Source organism: Doryrhamphus excisus, linkage group LG2 (assembly GCF_037039965.1).
Source record: "Doryrhamphus excisus strain RoL-2023G ecotype Guam linkage group LG2, RoL_Dexc_Guam_v1.1, whole genome shotgun sequence".
Classification (NCBI taxonomy): Eukaryota; Metazoa; Chordata; class Actinopteri; order Syngnathiformes; family Syngnathidae; genus Doryrhamphus; species Doryrhamphus excisus.
In genome coordinates, this window is record NC_136358.1 from 16,856,163 (window position 1) to 16,878,757 (window position 22,595).

General features: G+C 40.6%; 1 protein-coding gene across 1 annotated transcript; it reads right to left on the reverse strand.

Moving 5' to 3' along the window:
• Positions 1-575: 575 nt before the first annotated feature.
• On the reverse strand, positions 576-21,974 carry gsap (gamma-secretase activating protein). Its single transcript, XM_058078618.2, has 32 exons — positions 21,657-21,974; positions 21,080-21,150; positions 20,293-20,349; positions 20,159-20,228; positions 20,040-20,087; positions 19,876-19,964; positions 19,731-19,800; positions 19,593-19,642; positions 18,560-18,670; positions 18,425-18,481; positions 18,306-18,352; positions 16,552-16,631; positions 16,135-16,212; positions 15,999-16,067; positions 15,811-15,903; positions 14,626-14,797; positions 14,476-14,563; positions 14,303-14,369; positions 14,146-14,225; positions 14,004-14,084; positions 13,817-13,939; positions 13,697-13,749; positions 11,484-11,515; positions 10,602-10,675; positions 9,808-9,903; positions 6,269-6,339; positions 6,009-6,103; positions 5,775-5,894; positions 4,067-4,128; positions 2,962-3,060; positions 1,015-1,117; positions 576-928 (listed from the first exon to the last, which is right to left on the reverse strand). Exons 1-32 carry the CDS (start codon positions 21,742-21,744, stop codon positions 828-830), a joined length of 2,595 nt encoding a protein of 864 aa, XP_057934601.2. The 5' UTR covers positions 21,745-21,974; the 3' UTR covers positions 576-827.
• Between the last annotated feature and the right edge of the window lie 621 nt (positions 21,975-22,595).

The window sequence follows — 22,595 nt, forward strand, 5'->3', positions numbered from 1 at the left end:
TAAGCGGTAGAAAATGAATAAATGAATATCATTTCACAATTACCGGTACATGTAATTAATTAATTATGATTAATTATGATATCGTCAATTATTGTGGGAAAATTTATATACCTGCATTCATTTTTCATTCTGGTTATGCACATTAGGGTGGTGGGGGTACGGGTGACAGGCGGGGTACACCCTGGACTGGTGGCCTTGTGTAATGTCATAAATAAGGAATTATAGAAGTGTATAAGTGACTATAGGGGTGCTACTTCATGTCTAGAGAGCTCTAATAATGTAAAAAAAAACTAATTTAGAAGGTACATTCATTCATTTTCTATCCGCTTATCCTCACGAGGGTCGTGGGAATGCTGGGGCCTATCCCAGCTGTCTTCGGGCGAGAGGCGTGGTTCACCCTGGACTGGTGGCCAGCCAATCACAGAGCACATATAGACAAACAACCATTCACACTCACATTCATACCTATGGACAATTTGGAGTCGCCAATTAACCTAGCATGTTTTCGGAATGTGGGAGGAAACCGGAGTACCTGGGGAGAACTCCAAACAGAACTCCACACAGAGATTGCCAAGGGTGGAATTGAACTCAGGTTTCCTAGCTGTGAGGCCTGCGTGCTAACCACTGTAACTACTGTAGATAGATCTAATACGTTTAATGAATGCCGGTATGGACTATGTTATTGCTGTTGATATATTGCCGTAGAAAATGGAGAATTTGTGTCTGTTCAGGGCTGTAGAATTTCTTTCCTGACTTAAAGCTTTCATGCGAACGTCTCTAAAGCTCTTCCACTTGTCGTCCAACAGCCTCCATCCATCACTTTGTTGTCATTTTCCTTCAAAGCCCAGCAGAATGAGTGTCTGTTTCAGAGCCGTCTCCTCCACAAAGGTGGCGTCGACGTTCTCCTGTTCGTCGAAGGGGTTCACAGCTGGTGCACAGCAGGGAGGGAGGAGGGAACTTATGTGGATGGAGGTTGCCATGTGAGAAACACACACACACACACACATATATTACCTTGTTCTTCTGTATCAGACAGGACTTTGGCCAGGTATGTGAGAGGGAGAAAGTCTGGTTTGAAGCCGGCTTTGTCTCGTTCTCTGCTTGTCAATGCGAATCCCTGGGATGGAATCAAAAGAGACATTTTTTTGGGAGGGTGGAGGTGAACTTACTGTTGACACACGATGCTACGATGCTGTCGTCCCCTCCAATTTGAAACACTATTGACAAACTGATATCTTTTTATTTATCTGTACCGAGCATACTGAACGCGAAATGGAGAGCAGTGAAGCATACAAGCACATTCAGGAGTCACATTGCATGCTGAGTACTACAAATTCATACATGTTGGCAGGTCGACACTAACACTGAAAGGTCCCACAATTTGAGAGCAACGTGCTACTGTCGAAAAAAACAAGAAGAGTTTGAGTAATTATTGTTGAAAAAAGGCCCAGATGTTGTCTCATTCTGTACATGTTGTCGTCGTCGTCGTCGTCATCGTCATGCTATTATTTAATGCTGCTGGAGGCTCTTCTCTTAATACAAGGATCCATAGAAAAAAGCTCTAATGAGAAAATATGACAGAATGAGAGGGATAGACCTCACAACTAGGAGACCCTGGTTCAATTCCACCCTCGGCCATCTCTGTTTGCATGTTCTCCCCGTGCATGTGTGGGTTTTCTCCGAGTACTCCGGTTTCCCCCCACATTCCAAAAACATGCTAGGTTAATTAGCGACTCCAAATTGTCCATAGGTATGAATGTGAGTGTGAATGGTTGTTTGTCTATATGTGCCCTGTGATTGGCTGGCCACCAGTCCAGGGTGTACCCTGCCTCTCGCTCAAAGACAGCTGGGATAGGCTCCAGCACCCACCACGACCCTCTTGAGGATAAGCGGTAGAAAATGAATGAATGAATGAACATTTTAGGAGCATAAAGATGAAATATCAGAAACAAAATAATAAGGTTGAAAATTTGGTTGCAGAAAAAAAGTTATTTGACAAGAATTAATTTGTCATGATTATGAGAAAAATGTTGAAAAACTGATACAATTTTTCAAGAATGAAGGCAAAATAGTTGCCGTTCGAGAATAAACATGTAAAATAATGTCACTTTAGTAGCTTAAAACTGAAATATTAAAGAAAAACATATAGTCATAATATTAGGACAAGTAATTTTTTCATGGTAATTTTTGGAAAATTACCGTATTTTCTGGACTATAAATCGCTCCAGAGTATAAGTCGCACAAGGCCAAAAAATGCATCATTAGGTATAAAAAAAAATACATAAGTGGCACTGGAGTATAAGTCGCATTTTTTGCAGGTAATTTATTTTATGACAAAAACAGACATTACGTCCTCTTGGAAGGCAAGTTCTAACAATAAAAGAATAGAGAACAGGCTGAATAGGTGTAAGATATGCTAACACAATGGTTATTCAGCTACACAAAAAATAAACATGAACAGAAAAGGTACAGTGTTTATGGAACATAAACACTCTTTTCATTTATAAGTCGCTCTGGAGTATAAGTCACAGGAACGGCCAACCTATGAAAAAAAGTGCAACTGCTAGTCCGGAAAATATGGTAAGTTGGTTTAAATGGGAATAAAGTAATGAAGTTGGAAAATTTGGAGGGAAAAATGAGCAAGTTGATATGAATAATAGGCGTCCGTCCATCCCAAACATTTTATTTATGAGATATGGTTTTGTTCATAAAATTTCTCAGTTGCATCCTTTCATTGTTCAGTATATGGAACATGTTTGGACACCCCTCTTCTATATGACGTTTTAACCATGCCTTTTACTTTCTATCAGAAGCAAACTACCGGACTTTTCGGCAAATAGGTAAAGTAAGATCATCTAATAAATTATTCTGATGCTGTTACCATACTGCTCTCAGCCACTAGGAGACGTATTTTCACGGTGATGTCATCAGCAGTAGCCTTTCATGCAGTCATTGAGTTACCGTGTTTTTGTTGCGTCTCCCCAACAGATTCCTCACATAATCTCTGGAGATGGAAGCCGAACTGATGGGATGATCCCACATGTGGTAGAATCTTTTGACCTACACACACACACACACACACAAGATTATTCTCTCGACACACCCTCAGGAGTGCACCAATATCTGCCCCTTTTGATTTTAGGCGTCCGTAGATACACCCCGCTATCCTTACGTCGATTAAACCCAGCCACACGCTCCTGTAAGAGACGCCATCAATCAAAGTTTAATTATTGTTTTTTTTTCCTCTCAAGATTAATATTTTAAACCCGATTGTGAAACTTTGCTACTAAATTATTTACAGCCTCAGGTATCTCCGTGTGACCTGGCTGCAAATTACAGCCAGCGGAATGATGCGTCGAATAAATCAGAAATGGACGATAAAACCTCAGCATCATGCAGCAGGGGTGCCTAATAAATTGGCAAGTCAGACAGGTGTGACTGCGCGCCCGAACAAGCTGGCAGGAAACGGCAGCGAGACACATTAGACTCGACATTCCTCATCATACACACACGCTTACAAATACTGTACCCAGACACGTGGGAGTTACACAAGAGACACACAGTGGTGGACCGCTACCCAAGACTTGGACACAAAACACCCCCTACCGAACCACACAACATACACACACAGTACTTGATTACTCAATACTTGCAGTACTCATTCATTCATTCATTTTCTACCGCTTTTCCTCACAAGGGTTGCGGCGGGGGTGCTGGAGCCTATCCCAGCTGTCTTCGGGACTGGTGGCCAGCCAATCACAGGGCACATATAGACAAACAACCATTCACACTCACATTCATACCTATGGACAATTTGGAGTCGCCAATTAACCTAGCATGTTTTTGGAATGTGGGGGGAGAAAACCCACGCATGCACGGGGAGAACATGCAAACTCCACACAGAGATGGCCGAGGGTGGAATTGAACCCTGGTCTCCTAGCTGTGAGGTCTGCGCGCTAACCACTCGTCCGCCGTGCAGCTCGCTAAAATAACTACAAACATGAAAACTTCCTTCTGTATTGTTTTAATGGTAGATTCACACACACACACACACACACACACATACCTCAGGAAGTCTCTTCAAAACGCCGAACTTCAGCTTCTCATTGGCTTCACTGTTGTCCAAATCTTAAAAAAAAAAAAAAGCAAGGTTAAAATGAGATGGGATGCAGTCCAAACTGAGACCCAATAAGAATACATGTTGTTAGATGCTTACACACCCGATTATGTCACCCATAATGTGACAAACACTGTTGTTTTGCTTATTTATACCACATTTATCGTGGTTAATTGGTTCCAGACCCGCCCGTCATCCGTGACTTTCGCCTAAGTAAATAGTATAGCATCGACAACATTGATATTGTTTTAACCCCTAGACATGAAATAACACCCAATATTCACCTTTACGCTCATATGACCCAATATTCATAGTAGACATTCATTCATTCATTCATTTTCTACCGCTTTTCCTCACAAGGGTCGCGGGGGTTGCTGGAGCCTATCCCAGCTGTCTTCGTGCGAGAGGCGGGGTACACCCTAGACTGGTGGCCAGCCAATCACAGGGCACATATAGACAAACAACCAGTCACACTCACATTCATACCTATGGACAATTTGGAGTTGCCAATTAACCTAGCATTTTTTTGGAATGTGGGAGGAAACCGGAGAACATGCAAACTCCACACAGAGATGGCTGAGGGTGGAAGTGAACCATAGTCTCCTAGCTGTGAGGTCTGTGCGCTAACTGTGAGGTCTGTGCAGCCCACGTAGTAGACATAATGAGAGCAAATAAGACATAATATACACTAGCATGTTAGCTCGCATCTCTGTGTGGAGTTTGCATGTTCTCCCCGTGCATGCGTGGGTTTTCTCCGGGTACTCCGGTTTCCTCCCACATTCCAAAAACATGCTAGGTTAATTGGCGACTCCAAATTGTCCATAGGTATGAATGTGAGTGTGAATGGTTGATTGTCTATATGTGCCCTGTGATTGGCTGGCCACCAGTCCAGGGTATACCCCGCCTCTCGCCCGAAGACAGCTGGGATAGGCTCCAGCACCCTCCGTGACCCTCATGAGGATAAGCGGTAGAAAATGAATGAATGATGTTAGCTTGTTGTTCTTTTTTTAGCTTCCTGTTCTGTAAAGTACATCAATAGCGGTGGCTATTGTCTCATCAATGGAACATTATGGACACCTAGTGACCAGTGTAAAATACTACATATCATCACTTTCATGTCTTTTAATGTATTTTACTTCATTAAAAAAATTAGGCCAAAAATACACATTTGCTTAATTCTGCTTACTTTTTCAACCTGCCAAATTCGAAGCTTGAGGGAAAAGTGTATACCATTCACAGGCATGTATACCTTCCCAGTATGGCTGCCGTGCACATAGCATGCTAACACATTGTTGTCCAATGAAACCGATACCGCCAATACTGTAGTTCCAAGTTATTCGGAATTGAAAGCCCACTGGAGGTTAGTCACAGGGTAACCTATCGTTGGGAGGTGTGTTTGTGGGCTTCCCAGCATGCCTTGCGGATTATAAATGTGTGTAAAACAAGATTGTTTTGCATGTATATTAACGTGTAAGCATCTATTTCTATACCCGCATCGTCCGTGTGTGGTAGTTAGATTAGCCGTTTGGGTAAGAGTCAGTTAAAGTTCGTCTGAAGCTTTTTGCAAATACAGGGTCTTCTTCCAATCAAGATCCTAATTATGGAGCTGATCAGCACAAAATGGCTAAAAAAAAATAACATGTGACAACATGTGCACCTGTCATGAGTCGAGACACAAAGGTTTCCGTGAGCTGAACAAATCTGTGGTCGACGTATTGTAGGAAAGTGTGATGTGGCAGGCAGCGCACGGCGAACATTCCGAGCAGGGTGTGATAGCCTGACGGGGGAAAAAAAAAAACAACAAATGATTCCCATTTGTGACTGTATTTGCACAATGCTCTTGTTCTCGCTTTGTGTTTTAATTGGCTGCTGATGTGTGCGTCGGTCCTACCAGGTGGGAGGGGCAAGCAGAGACCCCCGGTGGCTTCCAGGATCCGGAGCATGAAGTGAAACACGGCGCACTCGCCAGAACCGGCCTGCTGTGCGCTGAAATGTCGGAACGTGAAGACGGATGGGCGGACGGGAGGGAGCGTTACGCAACCCATGACGCACATGTGAGGTGCACATGCACGGATGTAAGTGCACGCATTATACATCATGTTAAGCAGGTGATTTGGGGGTGGGGCACATTGATCACATACTCATACTCACGGGCACAGAACACGAGGGCCCACTTTGTGCTTCAGCCACACCGACTCCAGCATGCGTCTGATCAGCTCCAGCTAAACACAACAACACCAGTTCTTTGCTCGGTTTGATTCCAATCAAACTTGCAGCTGGAGGCAAAGGCAGGAATCTTAAAATGCAAATTGACAACATCTTGAAGCTAAAAAAAAAAACCCATCATGTCCATCTTTTTTACATCTGTGGCCTTTTTGAGCACATGCTCACTTCCTTCTTCGGATTCCTCACTTCCCATTTTTATCTTCCACCTGCACTGAATCACACGCCATCGCCCACATCCGATCACATGACATACATGACGACGTGACTAAAACGTACACACGACCTGTCACCCAATGGAATTGCTTTTGACAAACGTGAATATGTGATGAAATTCATTCCAATGTTTGGGTAAAAACAAAAAAAAACAAGTCAAGTTAGAAAGAAATGTTTCCTTCTTTCAACTGGACATTTTTTTTGTCCTCGTAAAATCATGACTTTATTCTCATAATATTTGGACTTTATTATAAAAAATTATTCACATTTTTTGTATCTAATATTGTGACTTTTTTTCCTTAAATTGTTCAACTTTTTTCTTTAAAAAAAAAATTTACTTGACTTTCTTAAAATTTTGTTGTTATTCTGGTAAAAGTACTGCTCCTTTTTTTTTCCATTTTTGCTGTTTTTTAATTTTTTTAGAATGTGGCAAGGACCGCAACCGGCCCCCGGGCCACACTTTAGACAATACACAATACAGTAAACACATTAATAAAAATCTTTAATTCCCGATTTTATCTGTAAAGTAATGCCTTGTCTAGTTATTTTGTAATACAATACAATGCTTTCTCAGGCTGTTTTGCTGTTTTTTTTTATTTTTTAGAACACTCATAATATTTGGACTTTATTATCAAATTATTCACATTTTTTTTGTTTCTAATATTGTGACTTTTTTCCTTAAATTTTTAAACTTTTTCCTTTAAAAAAAATTAACTTGACTTTCTTAAAATTTTGTTGTTATTCTGGTAAAAATACTGCTCCTTTTTTTCCATTTTTGCTGTTTTTTTTTATTTTTTTAGAATGTGGCAAGGACCGCAACCGGCCCTCGGGCCGCACTTTAGACAATACACAATACAGTACACACATTAATAAAAATCTTTAATTCACGATTTTATCTTTAAAATAATGCCTTGTCTAGTTATTTTGTAATACAATACAATGCTTTCTCAGGTTGTTTCGCTGTTTTTTTTTTATTTTTTAGAACATGGCAAGGGCCGCAACCGGCCCCCGGGCCGCACTTTAGACAATACACACAGTAAAAAAAAATCTTTAATTTCTGATTTTATCTGTAAGGTATTGCCTTGTCTAGTTATTTTGTAATACAATACAATGCTTTCTCAGGCTGAGTAAAAAATTATGGCTAACGGCGCTACTGTTACTCTTTGGAATGTACCATGTGTCAATGTTGTCGTTGCTGTGCACAAATGTTAGCAGAGACTCTGGATTGTTTTTGGTGGATTCATTTCGGTTATTCAGTACTCAAGATCCTGCTTTTTTGCTCCACCAATAATAATGACACTTCTGGTGGCCTTTCAAGTTAAATAAAGTCTTTTTTTTACTATTTTATAGCCAAGATGTGTCCAAAATACAAAACTAGGGGGAGGTTATTTTTCAAATAATAGCCGGCAATCTTTTTGTAGCAGCCATTCTTCTCTCATTCTGATAAAAAGAAACATAATAACCTCATCTTTCTACTGCATAATTAACACCTTAACAGTACTTCCAATACATATTCAGTGGTGGTTCTTTGCCCTGACGTGGGACTGCATAATAAACAGGAGACGATCCATCCATGTCATCCATAGCAACAGAGGACAGGGAATAAATAACTATTACAATAACGTAGAGTGGAGCTCTAATCTATCTCAGCACAACTTCCTGGCTCTTTAAAAGCTGTAATCCATTTCACCCACTTCCCCTCCTGAGGCAGGGCAGACATTAGTCTCCATAAGCACCGAAGTGGGGAGTGGGGGTGATGGTCTTTGTTTGTGGAGTGGACATTAGCCTTGACTTGGGAGGTGTCATTTTGTTTTTTCCTCTTAGTTTTGGATTCCAGGGGTAGGACGCATTAGGGGCCACATGAAAAAAGTTATGAATTTATGAGAATGAAGTCATAACTTTATGAGGAAAAAAGTTGTGAATTTGCGAGAATAAACTCATAAATTTATGAGAAAAAAGTTGTGAATTTGCGAGAATAAACTCATAAATTTATGAGAAAAAAGTTGTAGATTTATTAGGAAAAAAATGCTGAATTTATGAAAGTTGTAATGTTATAAAGGCTAAAGGTTATTCCACCGCCCCACACCCCCACAGTCCTACATCTACAAGAAAAAAGTCGTACATTTTACAAGATTAAAGTTGTGAATTTGCGAGAATAAAGTCATAAATTTATGAGAAAAAAGTTGTAGATTTCCGAGAAAAAAACTGCTGAATTTATGAAAGTAATGTTATAAAGGCTAAAGGTTATACCCCCCCCCACAGTCCTACATCTATAGGGGGAAAAAATTACATTTACAAGAATAAAGTTGTCAATTTGCGAGAATAAAGTCATACATTTATGAGAAAAAAGTCATAGATTAACGAGAAAAAAGTTGTAGATTTACAAGAAAAACTGCTGAATTTATGAAAGTTGTAATGTTGTAAAAGCTAAAGGTTATACCCCCCCACAGTCCTACATCTATAGGAAAAAAATGTACGTTTACAAGAATAAAGTTGTGAGTTTGTGAGAATAAAGTAAAAAGTTTATGAGAAAAAAGTCATAGATTAACGAGAAGAAAGTTGTACATTTGAGAAATTTGTGAATTTGCGAGAATAAAATCATACATTTATGAGAAAAAAGTCGTAGATTAACAAGAAAAAAGTTGTAGATGTATGAAAAAAGTAGTACATTTATGAGAAATTTGGGAATTTGCGAGAATAAAATCATAAATTTATGAGAAAAGTCGTAGATTAATGAGAAAAAAGTTGTAAATTTATGAGAAAAGTCGTAGATTAATGAGAAAAAAGTTGCAAATTTATGAGAAAAGACGTAGATTAACAAGAAAAAAGTTGTAAATTTATGAGAAAAACCATAGATTAACGAGAAAAAAGTTGTAAATTTATGAGAAAAGTCGTAGATTATCAAGAAAAAAGTTGTAAATTTATGAGAAAAGTCGTAGATTAACAAGAAAAACATTGTAGAATTTATGAAAGTTGTAATGTTGTACAGGCTAAAGGTTATACCACCCCCCCACAGTCCTCCATCCCCAAGAAAAAAATTGTACACTTTACAAGAATAAAGTTGTGAATTTGCGAGAATTAAGTCGTAAATTTATGACAAAAAAAGTCCTACATTTCTTAAGAAAAGTTGCCATATTACCTTTGCTTAAGGCCAAAGGTCACATAGGTCACATCCCCCCTTTTCATAGCTGTCTCAGCCAATGCCTGTTAAACCTCCGCCCCCATGAAACCTCATGGAACGGCGTACCCACCAGTTTAGCTACGTAGCTGACCACCAGGGCGTCTATCTTCTTCTTGCCCATGCGAGGCAGGTGTGTGTTTAGATGCTCTCGCAGCTTCTCCACCGTCTACAACACACACACACACACACCAAATAAGACACTTTGTGCATGTAAATGAGAAAAAAAAAAAATAAAATATATATATATATATATATATATATATATATATATATATATATATATAGAAGCGGCGAGCAAAGCAACCGGGGTCATTCTAAGAATAGTCCAGGCGGAGCTAACGTTTTGTTTGAACTCTGTTCAACTGAAGCTATCTGCACTTTTCGCATATCGCTGAGTACAGGCAAAGCTGCAGGATGAGAACATTTTTCATCCCAAAAAAAAAAAAAAACTCTAAAAAGAAATGGAAACATGTCATTTCTGAAGCATAAGATAAGACTCCAGGGGGAAACTATTTTCTTTTTTTTTCTTTTTTTTTTTTTGCATTAGTTGTGCCAAAGCTATTTTGCTATTTTACATAGGCGACAGTTTAGTGAGGATTTACATGAACGTTTTTATTTGTTTTTACCAACACTGCAAGGCTATAAGTTATTTGTCGAGGGGCGGGGGGCATTGGGTGAGGGTTCTCTTAAGGAAATACAATAGGACCTTGGTTAGCAGCCTTTTTTTCGGTTAATATCCAATATTCTTAATATTCTCCAGTTAGCTTACAAGACCTTTCAATGCCGATAATTAGCATATCATTAATTCGATTTTGTGCAACTTTGCCCAAACGCTTTTCACATCAGTGTTTCCGTTTGCCTCACCAGGCCGATGCGCACCCTCTGGTGGTGGTCCTCCTCCTGGAAAAGCGGCACCACCTTCCGGTCTGGAGTGGACGCTGGGAACAAAGGAAAGCAATTGCAGCATCTGGAGTTTGAGGTTAGTCGTTATTAGCAGTAGAAACATGGCGATTCATTGAAAAAAACATCACAAAGCTTGGCTGGTGGCAGCGTGCGGGGGGGAGGCCCCCCCCCGCTGTGTGCAAATGAATAATTCCACGCTTACGTTTATAATCTTTATTTAATCACGCAAGCAGGCGCCCTTTTTGATGTGTCATATGATACATTTTGCACTTGAAACTTAAATGTGAGTTCGCCTCCCTTTCCTTAAAAAAAAAACCCAATTCCAGACACCACTATGTAAATATTTTAATATCTTTCTATTTTTTTTTTTTTTTTTTTTTTTTTTTTTTTACATTTTCCACTACACACTTGACATTTTGGAGACTAATTGGAAATAAAGCCTGCAGGTTAATGAATAATGAATGAGTGATGAAAGCTAATCAGCCATGCTAGTTGGGAAAGAAACGTGCATACACAACAAATTCAAAATCCCAAGATTTAGGATTTCCAACAACCCAAATGCAAACGATAAGACGACCTGAGGAGATAGGAGATCATCTATCCATATTAAACGAGGTAAATGCCGAACATCTGCACACAGGAGGCAGAATAATAGGAAGCACCGTTACATAATCGGAGCATTCTTCACCTCACCTTCTGCTCGGTTACTTTTTAATCCCTGCTTTGCGTCTCCTTTTCATCACTTTTTTTTTTTTTGGAGGCCTCAACCTCAAGATAAATGGTTTTGTTGAAGAATGCGACCTCACACTCGTACTAGTTTTTCTCCATTGTTGTGTTCCTCACCAAGATGCCAGTTGTCCACCATGGAAAGAACCCTGCAAAACAAAACGAAGAGCAATAAAATTTTTGTACTTGTATGGAACAATAAAGGGCTGCACGGCGGAGTGGTTAGCGCGCAGACCTCACAGCTACAAGACCCAAGTTCAATCCCACCCTTGGCCATCTCTCTGTGGAGTTTGCATGTTCTCCCCGCCCGTGCATGCGTGGGTTTTCTCCGGGTATTCCGGTTTCCTCCCACATTCCAAAAACATGCTAGGTTAATTGGCGACTCCAAATTGTCCATAGGTATGAATGTGAGTGTGAATGGTTGTTTGTCTATATGTGCCCCGCGACCCTCATGAGGATAAGATAGGGCGCAAAAAATTTATAAATACGTCTTTGGGATCGAGCGTTGGGGTTTGCATAATGCATAATTAAGTAGAAAAAAACATACATAAGTCACACTGGCGTATAAGTCTCACAAGGCCAAAAATGCATAATTAGGGAGAAAAAACATACATAAGTCGCACAAGGCCAAAAATGTATAATTTGGTAGAAAAAAAACATACATAAGTCGCACTGGAGTATAAGTCGCATTTTTTGCGGGTAATTTATTTCACAAACTACTTGACCAAAACAGACATTACGTCCTCTTGGAAGGCAAGTTCTAACAATAAAAGAATAGAGAACAGGCTGAATAGGTGTAATATATGCTAACACAATGGTTATTCAGCTACACAAAAAATAAACATGAACAGAAAAGGTGTCCAGCGTTTATGGAACATAAACAGTTTTTTCATTTATAAGTCGCTCTGGAGTATAAGTCGCAGGAACAGCCAACCTATGAAAAAAAGTGTGATTATCCTGAAAATACGGTAATTATGATGCGTGTAATATGGCCGGTTAAACAGTAGCCTAGCAGAAAAGTAATTCATTGCTGTCCTCATCCTTCTAGGAACCAAAACCACTAAAGTCGTCTTCTTCAGTGTTGGAAATCAAACAGCCCTTCAGTTCCCTCACTCGGGATTCTGGATTTTTGCTGCCGATTCCGATACTGATGATTATTCAGTGAGACTGACCAATACTGATGCCGATCAAACAAATTAACTGTGCATTTTTTTCCTGTAGTGACCTTGGCTTTAATATTGAGTGAAAATTGGGTCAACCTGGATGGGTTTGACGTTTGATCCCGCCCCCCTGCCCATACATAACACACAATCTAAACATTCTAAACATTCCATTTGCCCTGCAACTCTAAGCCGACGTTCAGTATTTAAAATCAATGGACTCTTCGCTACGTTGCTGTCATGTGTGACAGTTTTCGGATGAAAGTGTCAACAAGTGGAAGGCAGGAACTGCTTTAACGTTCGACCGCTGCCACCTCTTGTGTCTCAAAATCAATTTTGCTCCGGTTCGAGTTTGCAGCAAGACTTTTAACTTTGACTCCTGCCTAGTTTTACAGATCGGATGAAAATTACTGACGGATTTGCTTGCGTCAAAAATCATTAATTCATTTTCTACCGGTTTTTCCTCACGAGGGTCACGGGGGTGCTGGAGCCTATCCCAGCTGTCTTCGGGTGAGAGGTGGGGTACACCCTGGACTGGTGGCCAGCCAATCACAGGGCACATATAGACAAACAACCATTCACACTCACATTCATACCTATGGACAATTTGGAGTCGCTAATTAACCTAGCATGTTTTTGGAATGTGGGAGAAAACCGGAGTACCCGGAGAAAACCCACGCATGCACGGGGAGAACATGCAAACTCCACACAGAGATGGCCGAGGGTGGAATTGAACCTGGGTCTCCTAGCTGTGAGATCTGTGTGCTAACCACTCGCCCGCCGTGCAGCCAAGTATGAACATCCAGCCATCTATTTTCTACCGCTTATCCTCACGACGGTCGCGGGGGTGCCGGAGCCTATCCCAGCTGTCTTCAGGCGAGAGGTAGGGTACACCCTGGACTGGTGGCCAGCCAATCACAGGGCACATATAGACAAACAACCATTCACACTCACATTCATACCTATGGACAATTTGGAGTTGCCAATTAACCTAGCATGTTTTTGGAATGTGGGAGGAAACCGGAGTACCTGGAGAAAACCCACGCATGCACGGGGAGAACATTGCAAACTGGAATTGAATCCTGGTCTCCTAGCTGTGAGGTCTGCGTGCTAACCACTAGACCGCTGTGCAGCCGTCAAAAATCATACCAGGAATAAATTCAGACCTACTTCTTAGCGTTGTCCAACACATGAGTCATGTGACTGGATGGCCTCGCAGTCACCTAGGAGACATGCTTAGCATCATCATTGGAAATGTTGTGGAAAGTTGTGCGTCTATTTTGCTTTTACCAGTTTAATCCAGTCGGCCTGAGCGTGTGAGGTTCTGTATCTGGGGTTGGGGTCAGCATCGAAGTATTTAGTCCGTTCGGTGTTCCACTGCAGCTCGCACCAGAAGCCCTGGAGACTCCTGGCCTGGACAGAGCAACACTGCCTGCATAAACGGGTCTGAAAAAAAAAGTTAAATAAAACTGCCTACCTTTCCTGTGAAAACGGGCTCTGTGTGCAGCTCAGTGGTGCACCGCACACCGGGAACCTCCGTCAGACAAGCAGGTACTTCCTGCAAGGTCAAATATGTAAACGAGGTGCAAAGACAACAAAACAATCTGCGTTTAGGCGACCTTCTTATCAAACACACAGGAGCAAGGCAGTAGTTTATCCAGACTGAGCGACCTCTTGTAGCTTATTCTGTACAAAGATGCTACAGAGAAGACAACACAACAAAGACTAGCTTTATTAAACATGTTCACAAGAAAGCGACGCTGGTCTTGGACTCGCCTAGAATGAACTCCTGGATCTGGTCGAAGGACGCCAGTATTGTGTCGTCACACAGCCACTCAATAATCTGGAAGTAGTACAAAAAAACTACTGATTATTTGTCTCCAGGTTTATACTATATGCATAAAGGGTTGTTTCCAGGTAAATGTCAGTGTTGCTGGTTCAGTGCATACCTCCATCTCTGTGTTTGGGTCACTTCCCTTGTGAAGAAGCAGGCAGTGAAGGGCAGCCAACCGCTGAGCGTCGGTTATGTTGTTGGGCCTCCTCGAGAGTTAGAAACGTACTGTAAAAATGAAAACCAGACCCCTACGTGTGTCATTCACCTGGAAGGCGTGCCCGATCGCAGAATCTGCATCAAGTAAGCAGGATTCAGCTGGACGCCATAGATAGTCCCGCTTAATAGGTCCAACACGGCCGTGCTGGACTCCTCCTCTTCTGCATGCATCACTGCCAACCTTCCAGACTTTGATGGGAGACCTAAAACTGCATCATTGCCTGAAAAAAACAAAATGTAGGACTAAAAACACAACATTCCATAAACACTCTGGAGCCTATCCCAGCTGTCTTCAGGCGAGAGGCGGGGTTCACCCTGGACTGGTCGCCAGCCAATCACAGGGCACATATAGACAAACAACCATTCACACTCACATTCATACCTATGGACAATTTGGAGTCGCCAATTAACCTAGCATGTTTTTGGAATGTGGGAGGAAACCGGAGTACCCGGAGAAAACCCACACATGCACAGGGAGTACATGCAAACTCCACACAGAGATGGCTGAGGGTGGAATTGAAATCGGGTCTCCAAGCTGTGTGGCCTGCACGCTAACTACTCGACCCCCGTGCAGTCCAAGTGATATTAATTGACATTTTATATTATATTTCCACAACTAAAAAGTACATGGAGAAAACCCACGCATGCACACAGAGAACATGCAAACTCGGAGATAACTGAGGGTGGAATCAAACTCTGGTCTCCTAGCTGTGAGGCTAGGACTCGTCCGCCATTCAGCCTGATTGCCCTGCAGCTGTGCCACAGTTTATTGTATCCCTGGGGAAACTAGTTGTAGCACACATGTTCCATCATCTATTTTCTATGCCGCTTATCCTCATTAGGGTTTACCACTAGGGTATGCTGGAGTCTATCCCAGCTGACTTTTGGGCGAGAGGCGGGGAACACCCTGGACTGGTCGCCAGCCAATCGCAGGCCATTATATGGTAAACACACCCGGTGATGATAGGAGACTTTGCGGTTAACTGAGGCATTCTAGTTCACATATTCACGTGTTGCTCTGCCTAGTGGAGAAGTTATAGTATTACAGGTTCATCCCCCTCACAATGTAAATTCATCAAATGAGATACAATTTTTGGCCCGTGTTGCGGTCTTAAGTACAGTAATAACACATTCAATCTTTACAAACATCTATAAATCTACTCTCCCTCAGTGGGAATGGATTAATGAGAAAAAGAGCGCTAACGTATGATCCCCCAGGAAAGGTTTATCTTACCAGACAGGAATAAGGAGTGGCAGAGCATCTCCTGCTGCCTGGTGTTGATGCAGTGCAGGAAGCAGGCGTGCAAATATACCACCACGTAGTAGCCTGCATATGGGGGTAAAAAAAAACAACACTGTGTGTTGCTTTGCATTGTATTTAACAATTCTTTTAAATGCAACACGTTTGTACATATGTTTGACCTATAGGCATGAAGAGCGGATGGAGCTGGGTGACGTCGCCCAAAGCGACCCGGAAAGTCTTGCTGCAGTCTGAAAGAAAGCAAAACTGGTTCACAGCAGGTAAGACACAGCAGATAACACACACACACACACACACCTTTGTGGACTAAAACCACTGTGTACTTCAGCTCGGGTTTGTTGCAAGAAGGCTGGCTGTAGCATACGCACATGCTTCCTAGAAAAAAAAGAGTATAATAAAGTTCATTCATAATATTAATATACAGCAGTGGTTTCTTTGTAAAGGCAGCAGTGGAAATAGTTTTCTGTAGCAGAGCACCATTAAAAAAATCTCGATCTTGTAATTAGATATTCATCAGTCAGCAAAGGCAACAGGAAAAATCAATCAACTTCTAATCAAATAGTGCAAATTAAATATTCATCCTGAACTGCCGGAGGGGAGGGACTTACGTTCTTGTTTCCCAAAGAGAAAACCAAAACACAAATATTTGCTGTTAGTCATGTTATATACAACATTTACTCATTTTTACTCATGTTTTTTTTATGAAAATGTTACCTATTCTGTTTGTGAATACTTCCATCTTGACTCGCTCTGGACGATCAACGTGAAAGTGATCAAAACCGAGGTTGACAAACCTGTAAGAGACTCACATGTATAACAAAATGTAACCATAGATTGGAGTGTTTATTATAGGTTATCACATGGTTTGTCTGGTATCAGGCCCCGTATACGGGGCCTGATACCAGACGAACAGTTCAGACACATGTAATAAACTGAATTATCACATACTACAGTATTAATTGGCCCTGTACCCTAGAAACCGCCCATGAATGATACGGGAAAAGGCCGAAATGATACTGTGTCAAAGCCCAGGGCTAGTGATACTGATAAAATATAGAGTTTAACCATGTCCAGTATCAGCCCCCGTAGCTGTCCACTCAGAGCGCGCTGCTCTGGTATCGTGCCCGTGACACAACCAATCAGAGAACAGCGCACGAGCACGAACACACAGCGTTTGTTTTGCTGCCCAAACTTGATTAATGTAACTTTAATTGTCAGCAATGATAAGATAAGACTGTTGATAAAATATTATTGTTGAAATATTTTTGCAATTGTTGTGTTTACACTGTTTAGATATAATACATGTAATAAACTGAACATTTTCTGGAAACAAAATGTTTTTTTGATTAAATAGTACGTGATAGTAAGCTCATGATTAAATAGTATATGATAATAAGATCATCACATGGTTTGTCTGGTATCAGGCCAGATATCATGCCCCCAGGTATCATGCCCCCAGGTATCATGCCCCCAAGTGTCAGTATCAGCCCGAGACCGAAGGGCCTATAACTTGATACTGGCCTATAACCTAACCTAGCCATGATAACCTATAAGTATCAGATCCAGTATCATGCATCATACTGGGCCTGATACCAGACAAACCATGTGATGATTTTATCATCATATACTATTTAATCAAAAGAGAAACATTTATTACATGTGTCTGAACTGTTCGCTTTCATGGAAGTTTAGCTTTCGTTTTTCCATCGTGTAACGTGACACAGAGTTGAATTTTGACTTGAGAGAATCGGAAAAGAGCTTTCGGGGACCCTTGGTTTTCTAACTTGTATTAGCGTTTTGAGTTTTTTCCATTATTTTTCCATTATTTCAAGAGTGTCCTCCTCATTAATGGTGATAAAATGTTCCATTTCATTGGGGCAGATAGTATAGTTGATCTAAATGCCCTTACATGCCAAACAGATTTGCTCTGTGTCAGGAAAGGTGTAAGCTACAACTTCCCTGTACCAATTTTATTTACCGTTATTTGATGTTTTTGTTATGGGCATTTGGAGCGACCAGACCGGAGCAAGAAAAAACAGCAGGTTCCAAAAAACGTTCCATTACTAATATTCTGTTTGCTATTTTCTCTATTTGTTCCAAAAAACGTTCCATTTCTAATATTCTGTTTGCTATTTTCCCTATTTATTTTTCGCCCGCAGTGTCAACCGCCGACATGTTGACAGAGCACAGACGGCAGCAAAACAAAACGCTGTGTGTACACGCTAGTGCGCTGTTCTCTGATTGGTTGTTTTCACGGGCCTGAAAGCAGCGTACTCTGACAGCCCTGGGTTTTGACACAGTATCATTTTGGCCTTGTCCTGTATCATTCATGGGCGGTTTCTAGGGTATAGGGCCAATTCAGTATATACAGTATATGTATATATATGTATGTATGTATATATATATATATATATATATATATATATATATATACATACATACTATATATGTAGTAGCTGTGGGCTTACTTGACGGTGCTGAAGGGATTCACACACAGCTCTAATGGAAGCTCCAGCTGTTGAATTACAACACATGAAGGTAACAATAATGTGCATACTATATATCTTGGAAGGGGGTTTGAACTCACTACTGTTTCGCAGTTGTGGTTGTCGTAGAACTGCACGCATCGCAGCAGGAACTTGTCCTGTGGAAAACACGTGCATGCATTTTTTTACACAGCACATGGCGTGAACATACTGTGTCTATATGAGTAGCGCATTACCATGTGGGTGACATAGTAGAGTCTCTGCGTGTGCACATCCCACTGGACCCAGCAGAAGTCTTCCGCAAGCCGCTCGGCTGTTTTGGAAAGATGCTCAGGATTGGCCATCAGCTGGTTGACACAAACATACGGAGCAAGCGGAAGCCGAGGGAGAATACATTTTAATACATTTAATCCTAATGAGATCCAAGGGAGATTTTGTGGCATTTGTTTTTTTTTTTTTTTTTTTTTTTTTTCAAGCCCCGCTGTGTTGAATTTGCCAGAGGATATTGTCGAGGGAATGTCTGCTGCTCGGAGATGAGACAAGACGGAATAATGAGAGGTGGAATTTAATAAAATGTGCAGGCGAGGAGACAAATCAATTCAGCTTGAACAGACGGCTAATAGAGAAATGTCTGACTGTTCATGATAAAATGGGAGCTAATATAATAGGAAACCACATTTTTTTGTGGGGGGGTGGTCTCCTCCACCTGTGAGGGACAGAGCCAGTGAAGGACAGACTCACATGCTTAGACTTCCAAGTCTATTTGAATCAGGTGATAAGCATGTGGAGGACTTGTTTTAGAGACAAGAGTCCTCTATCCTTGAGATAATCATAGCAAGTTAGTGTGACTTAGCATTAAGCAAACATAGCCAAGTGCAGAGGAATTTTGAAATGTCCAGGGGCCCTCAAACATTTCATTAAAACTACATGTGAGTACATCAAGATGCGGAATCTATCACAATCATTTCGATCGCTACCCTCTCCCTTCTCATGCAATGGACTATTCCATGTTACTGCGTATGTGCAAACTGTTTTGAACGCACATTTATTTGAGAGTCCAAACTCTCAATCACCGAAGTGGGGGTTAAGTCTCCGTCGACTACACTTCTGATTGGGACGTCACGACGTATCGCATTTTGTGCATTAAATAGCTGCCTATTTTTAGCTGTTTTTATATCTTTAGAACGCACAGAAAAGAGCAAGATGTAAGACGTAAGGGTTGTGAATGATGGGCAAAATTAAAAAAAAACAAAAACATGCAAAACATACCACTTTGTAACCTTCATGTCTGGTCAGCAGGACATGGTATTGATCCACATCTGAAACACACGTGTAGACAAATGAAGACTGTCTGGAAATGACAACAATGCTCAGTAATGATAAAATCTTCTGATAGAGTAGACTCACATCCATCTTCAGTCAGCAACAGCAGGTGGCTCTCCAGCACTGATCTGTGGTCAGTTCCTGGATGAAGGAACTGAAAGCGGAAAGAAGTGAAATATTTCAACCAAGCACTTTTTTTTTAGATTCTCCGATGTTTCGCCTACTGCACCTGCACTTTGACCCTGCAGTCCACCGCCTTCAGCACCTTGGTGTTATTAATGGGATGGATCTCAATCAGGAGCGTAAGGCACTTTGACACTAAAAAAAAAAAATTACACACAAATCCACCATATGTCATGTGATGCAAATGATCAGAGTGACAATATGAATTACTTGGTTTCAGGTGCTCCTCGCCACTCTTGGTTTGTGTCAGACTGACAGCTGAAAAATGAAAAGGCAAAGTTAATATCTCCCAAATGTGACGTAGGGGTTGTTTATCAGTGCAAGCTCACCTAATAATGTCTCCTCCTTGTTTAGGGAGCAGCTGCTGACACACACCTGCTTGTCGAAGGTGTATAGGAGCTGTACAAGAGCATGAGAAGAAGGTACAGCAATACACACAATAATGGTAAATATTACACACTACCTTATTTTGCTTGGAGACCGAGTCATATTTGCCAACTCGAGTGGTCCCCGTCGACCCCTTTGAGGAGATGATAGACACTAATTAACTCATCATTACACAAATATGCAAAAGCAGAAAGAAAAAGGCATTGTTTTGTGTCCTTTTCGTATACTCTTTGGCAGGCCTGTCGTTAAAAATGCATACACTGACTGCTTCAGCACACCACTTTATTCAAGAAATATGTTCTATTCCAAGTGAACTCATCATATTCAGGATTCATTTGATGAGTGGGGCACACATAGGCAGTAGTGACATCCAGAGTTAACTCATAAAGGATTTACTTGCAGAAATATATAGCCTGTTTTTTTTTTAATATTTCACTCACTATAAATATTGTATATTTATTATATTATTATATTATAAATATTATAATATATTATTATATTATAATTATTATATATATATAATAATAATAAATAATAAAACATTTTATTTGTATAGCGCTTTTCAAAATACTCAGACACTTTACAGAAAAATGGAGTTGAATAAAAGCAAGTAAACAGTTACATTAAAATACAGCATTCATTTGTTTATACACAGTTAAAACATGAGTAAAAGCGGGGCACAGCAGTCAGGTATAAAAAATAAAAAGGTGTGTATATATATATATATATAGACTTTTATATTTTATTTTAGCAATGATGATGATGACATAAATACAGTATGTGGAAACTACCCCCCCCCCCATAATGAACTAATAAATGTATTACAAATAAACTCAAAATATAAGCAATAATAATGGACCAACCTTCCAGGAGTAAAGGATGCCCCCATCTCTCTCAATGTTGACGATAAAAATCTCCACTTTACCACAGTACTCTGTGCACACAGTGTAGAGTACTGAGTTAGAGTACTGACAAACAATATCGTATGACATTTATATTTTACTGTGCCTCTAGCCACGTTTTAGCTTCATAGAATTGGTAAATAACATAAACTTGTAAATATAAAAGCAATTCCACACACGTAATGTAGTTATTAAGTCAATGAGTAACTCATTTCTTGTAGTATTGCATCATTAAAGGTTACTAAATGTGTCAGTCATTGTAACTGATGCAATGTTGGTACATATTTGCCATTTTACTCAATAATTGATGTATTTAGGAATGCAAAAATGCAAAAAAATGCAAAAATGTATCAGCCACTTCCCCTATAAAAGTGTATTTTCCCAATAGTATAACCAGAAATATAAAGATATGGCTCAGAAACAATCTAAAGCCTCAAAAATATTGCTACTTAGTAGGTGTATTTGTTAGAATCCATTTTGCTTGGAAAAAGCGGCACCCTTGAGAAGTCAGCTGACTGACAACACTTGAACGCCTCACCTTTCACCCGGCACACCGCCGCCTCCTTCCTGAGGATGTCAGCCTCCACATCTCTGCTCAAGTCCAACTTTGGCTGCAGTTTGAACATGAGCACAGGTAAAAATACACGGTTGTTGTTGTTGTTTTTTTTAAGTCAAAGGCTATCGGCTTGTGTCGATATTGCATTCAGCTTCTCTATTTCCGGGGTTGACACGTGACTCAACTTTTCCCTCGTAAACGTAAAAGCAGACAGGCGTTAACCTTGTCCTCTCCGCATTGCAGGTCATCACTTTTTTGTAGTTTTTTTGTATGACATGGGCAAATGTCTCCTCCTTCCCCGCCCCTCCAGCCGGTTGGAATCTCGCACCGCCCCGCTGGCCACCATCCAGTCACACACACACACACACACACACACGGTTCACAATGGAGCGTCAACATTCATTTGTTATGCATAGATACGCCGGCCACAACATTGGGTACATCTGCAGATGCAAAATAGTAATAATAATCATAATATAAATAATAATAGCAGGGATGTCATTATTTAGTGGCATTTGTACAACAATTCTTACGTTTACATGATATTTAGTAATGTTTTGTGTTGATTCCGTTTAAATCTAACCAACAGTGCCCTCTTGTGTTGACTTTAAAAACGTGCACGTCACATTGAAGGTTAAAAAAGAGCATCCACATTTATTTACCAGTACCTAACTCGCATGGTATGCATGATACATTATACATATCATTATTTGTATTTCATTTTTGCAGAAAACCCGCAAAATCAAAATGGACGTGAATGGTTCGAAGAGATGGTGAGTAAATTTTTATTTTGTGCGGTTTTTTTTTTTTTGCTTTATTTTTACATTGCTTTCACAATGCAGTACATGTTTGTTTTCTCCTGTCTCCTGTAGAGTGAGGCATCATTTTTTATTGTGCGATCTTTGGTGACGCCACACTTCC

What these genes read in the sequence shown, in the direction of transcription:
- gsap (XM_058078618.2), bottom strand. Translation starts at nt 21,744, where the DNA reads ATGTTCAAACTGCAGCCAAAGTTGGACTTGAGCAGAGATGTGGAGGCT. An exon ending in CAAGGAGGAGACATTATTAG is followed by an intron (nt 20,088 to 20,158) that starts GTGAGCTTGCAC and finishes TTCATTTTTCAG; the next exon opens with CTGTCAGTCTGACACAAACC. An exon ending in AGTGGTTTTAGTCCACAAAG is followed by an intron (nt 16,068 to 16,134) that starts GTGTGTGTGTGT and finishes GCTTTCTTTCAG; the next exon opens with ACTGCAGCAAGACTTTCCGG.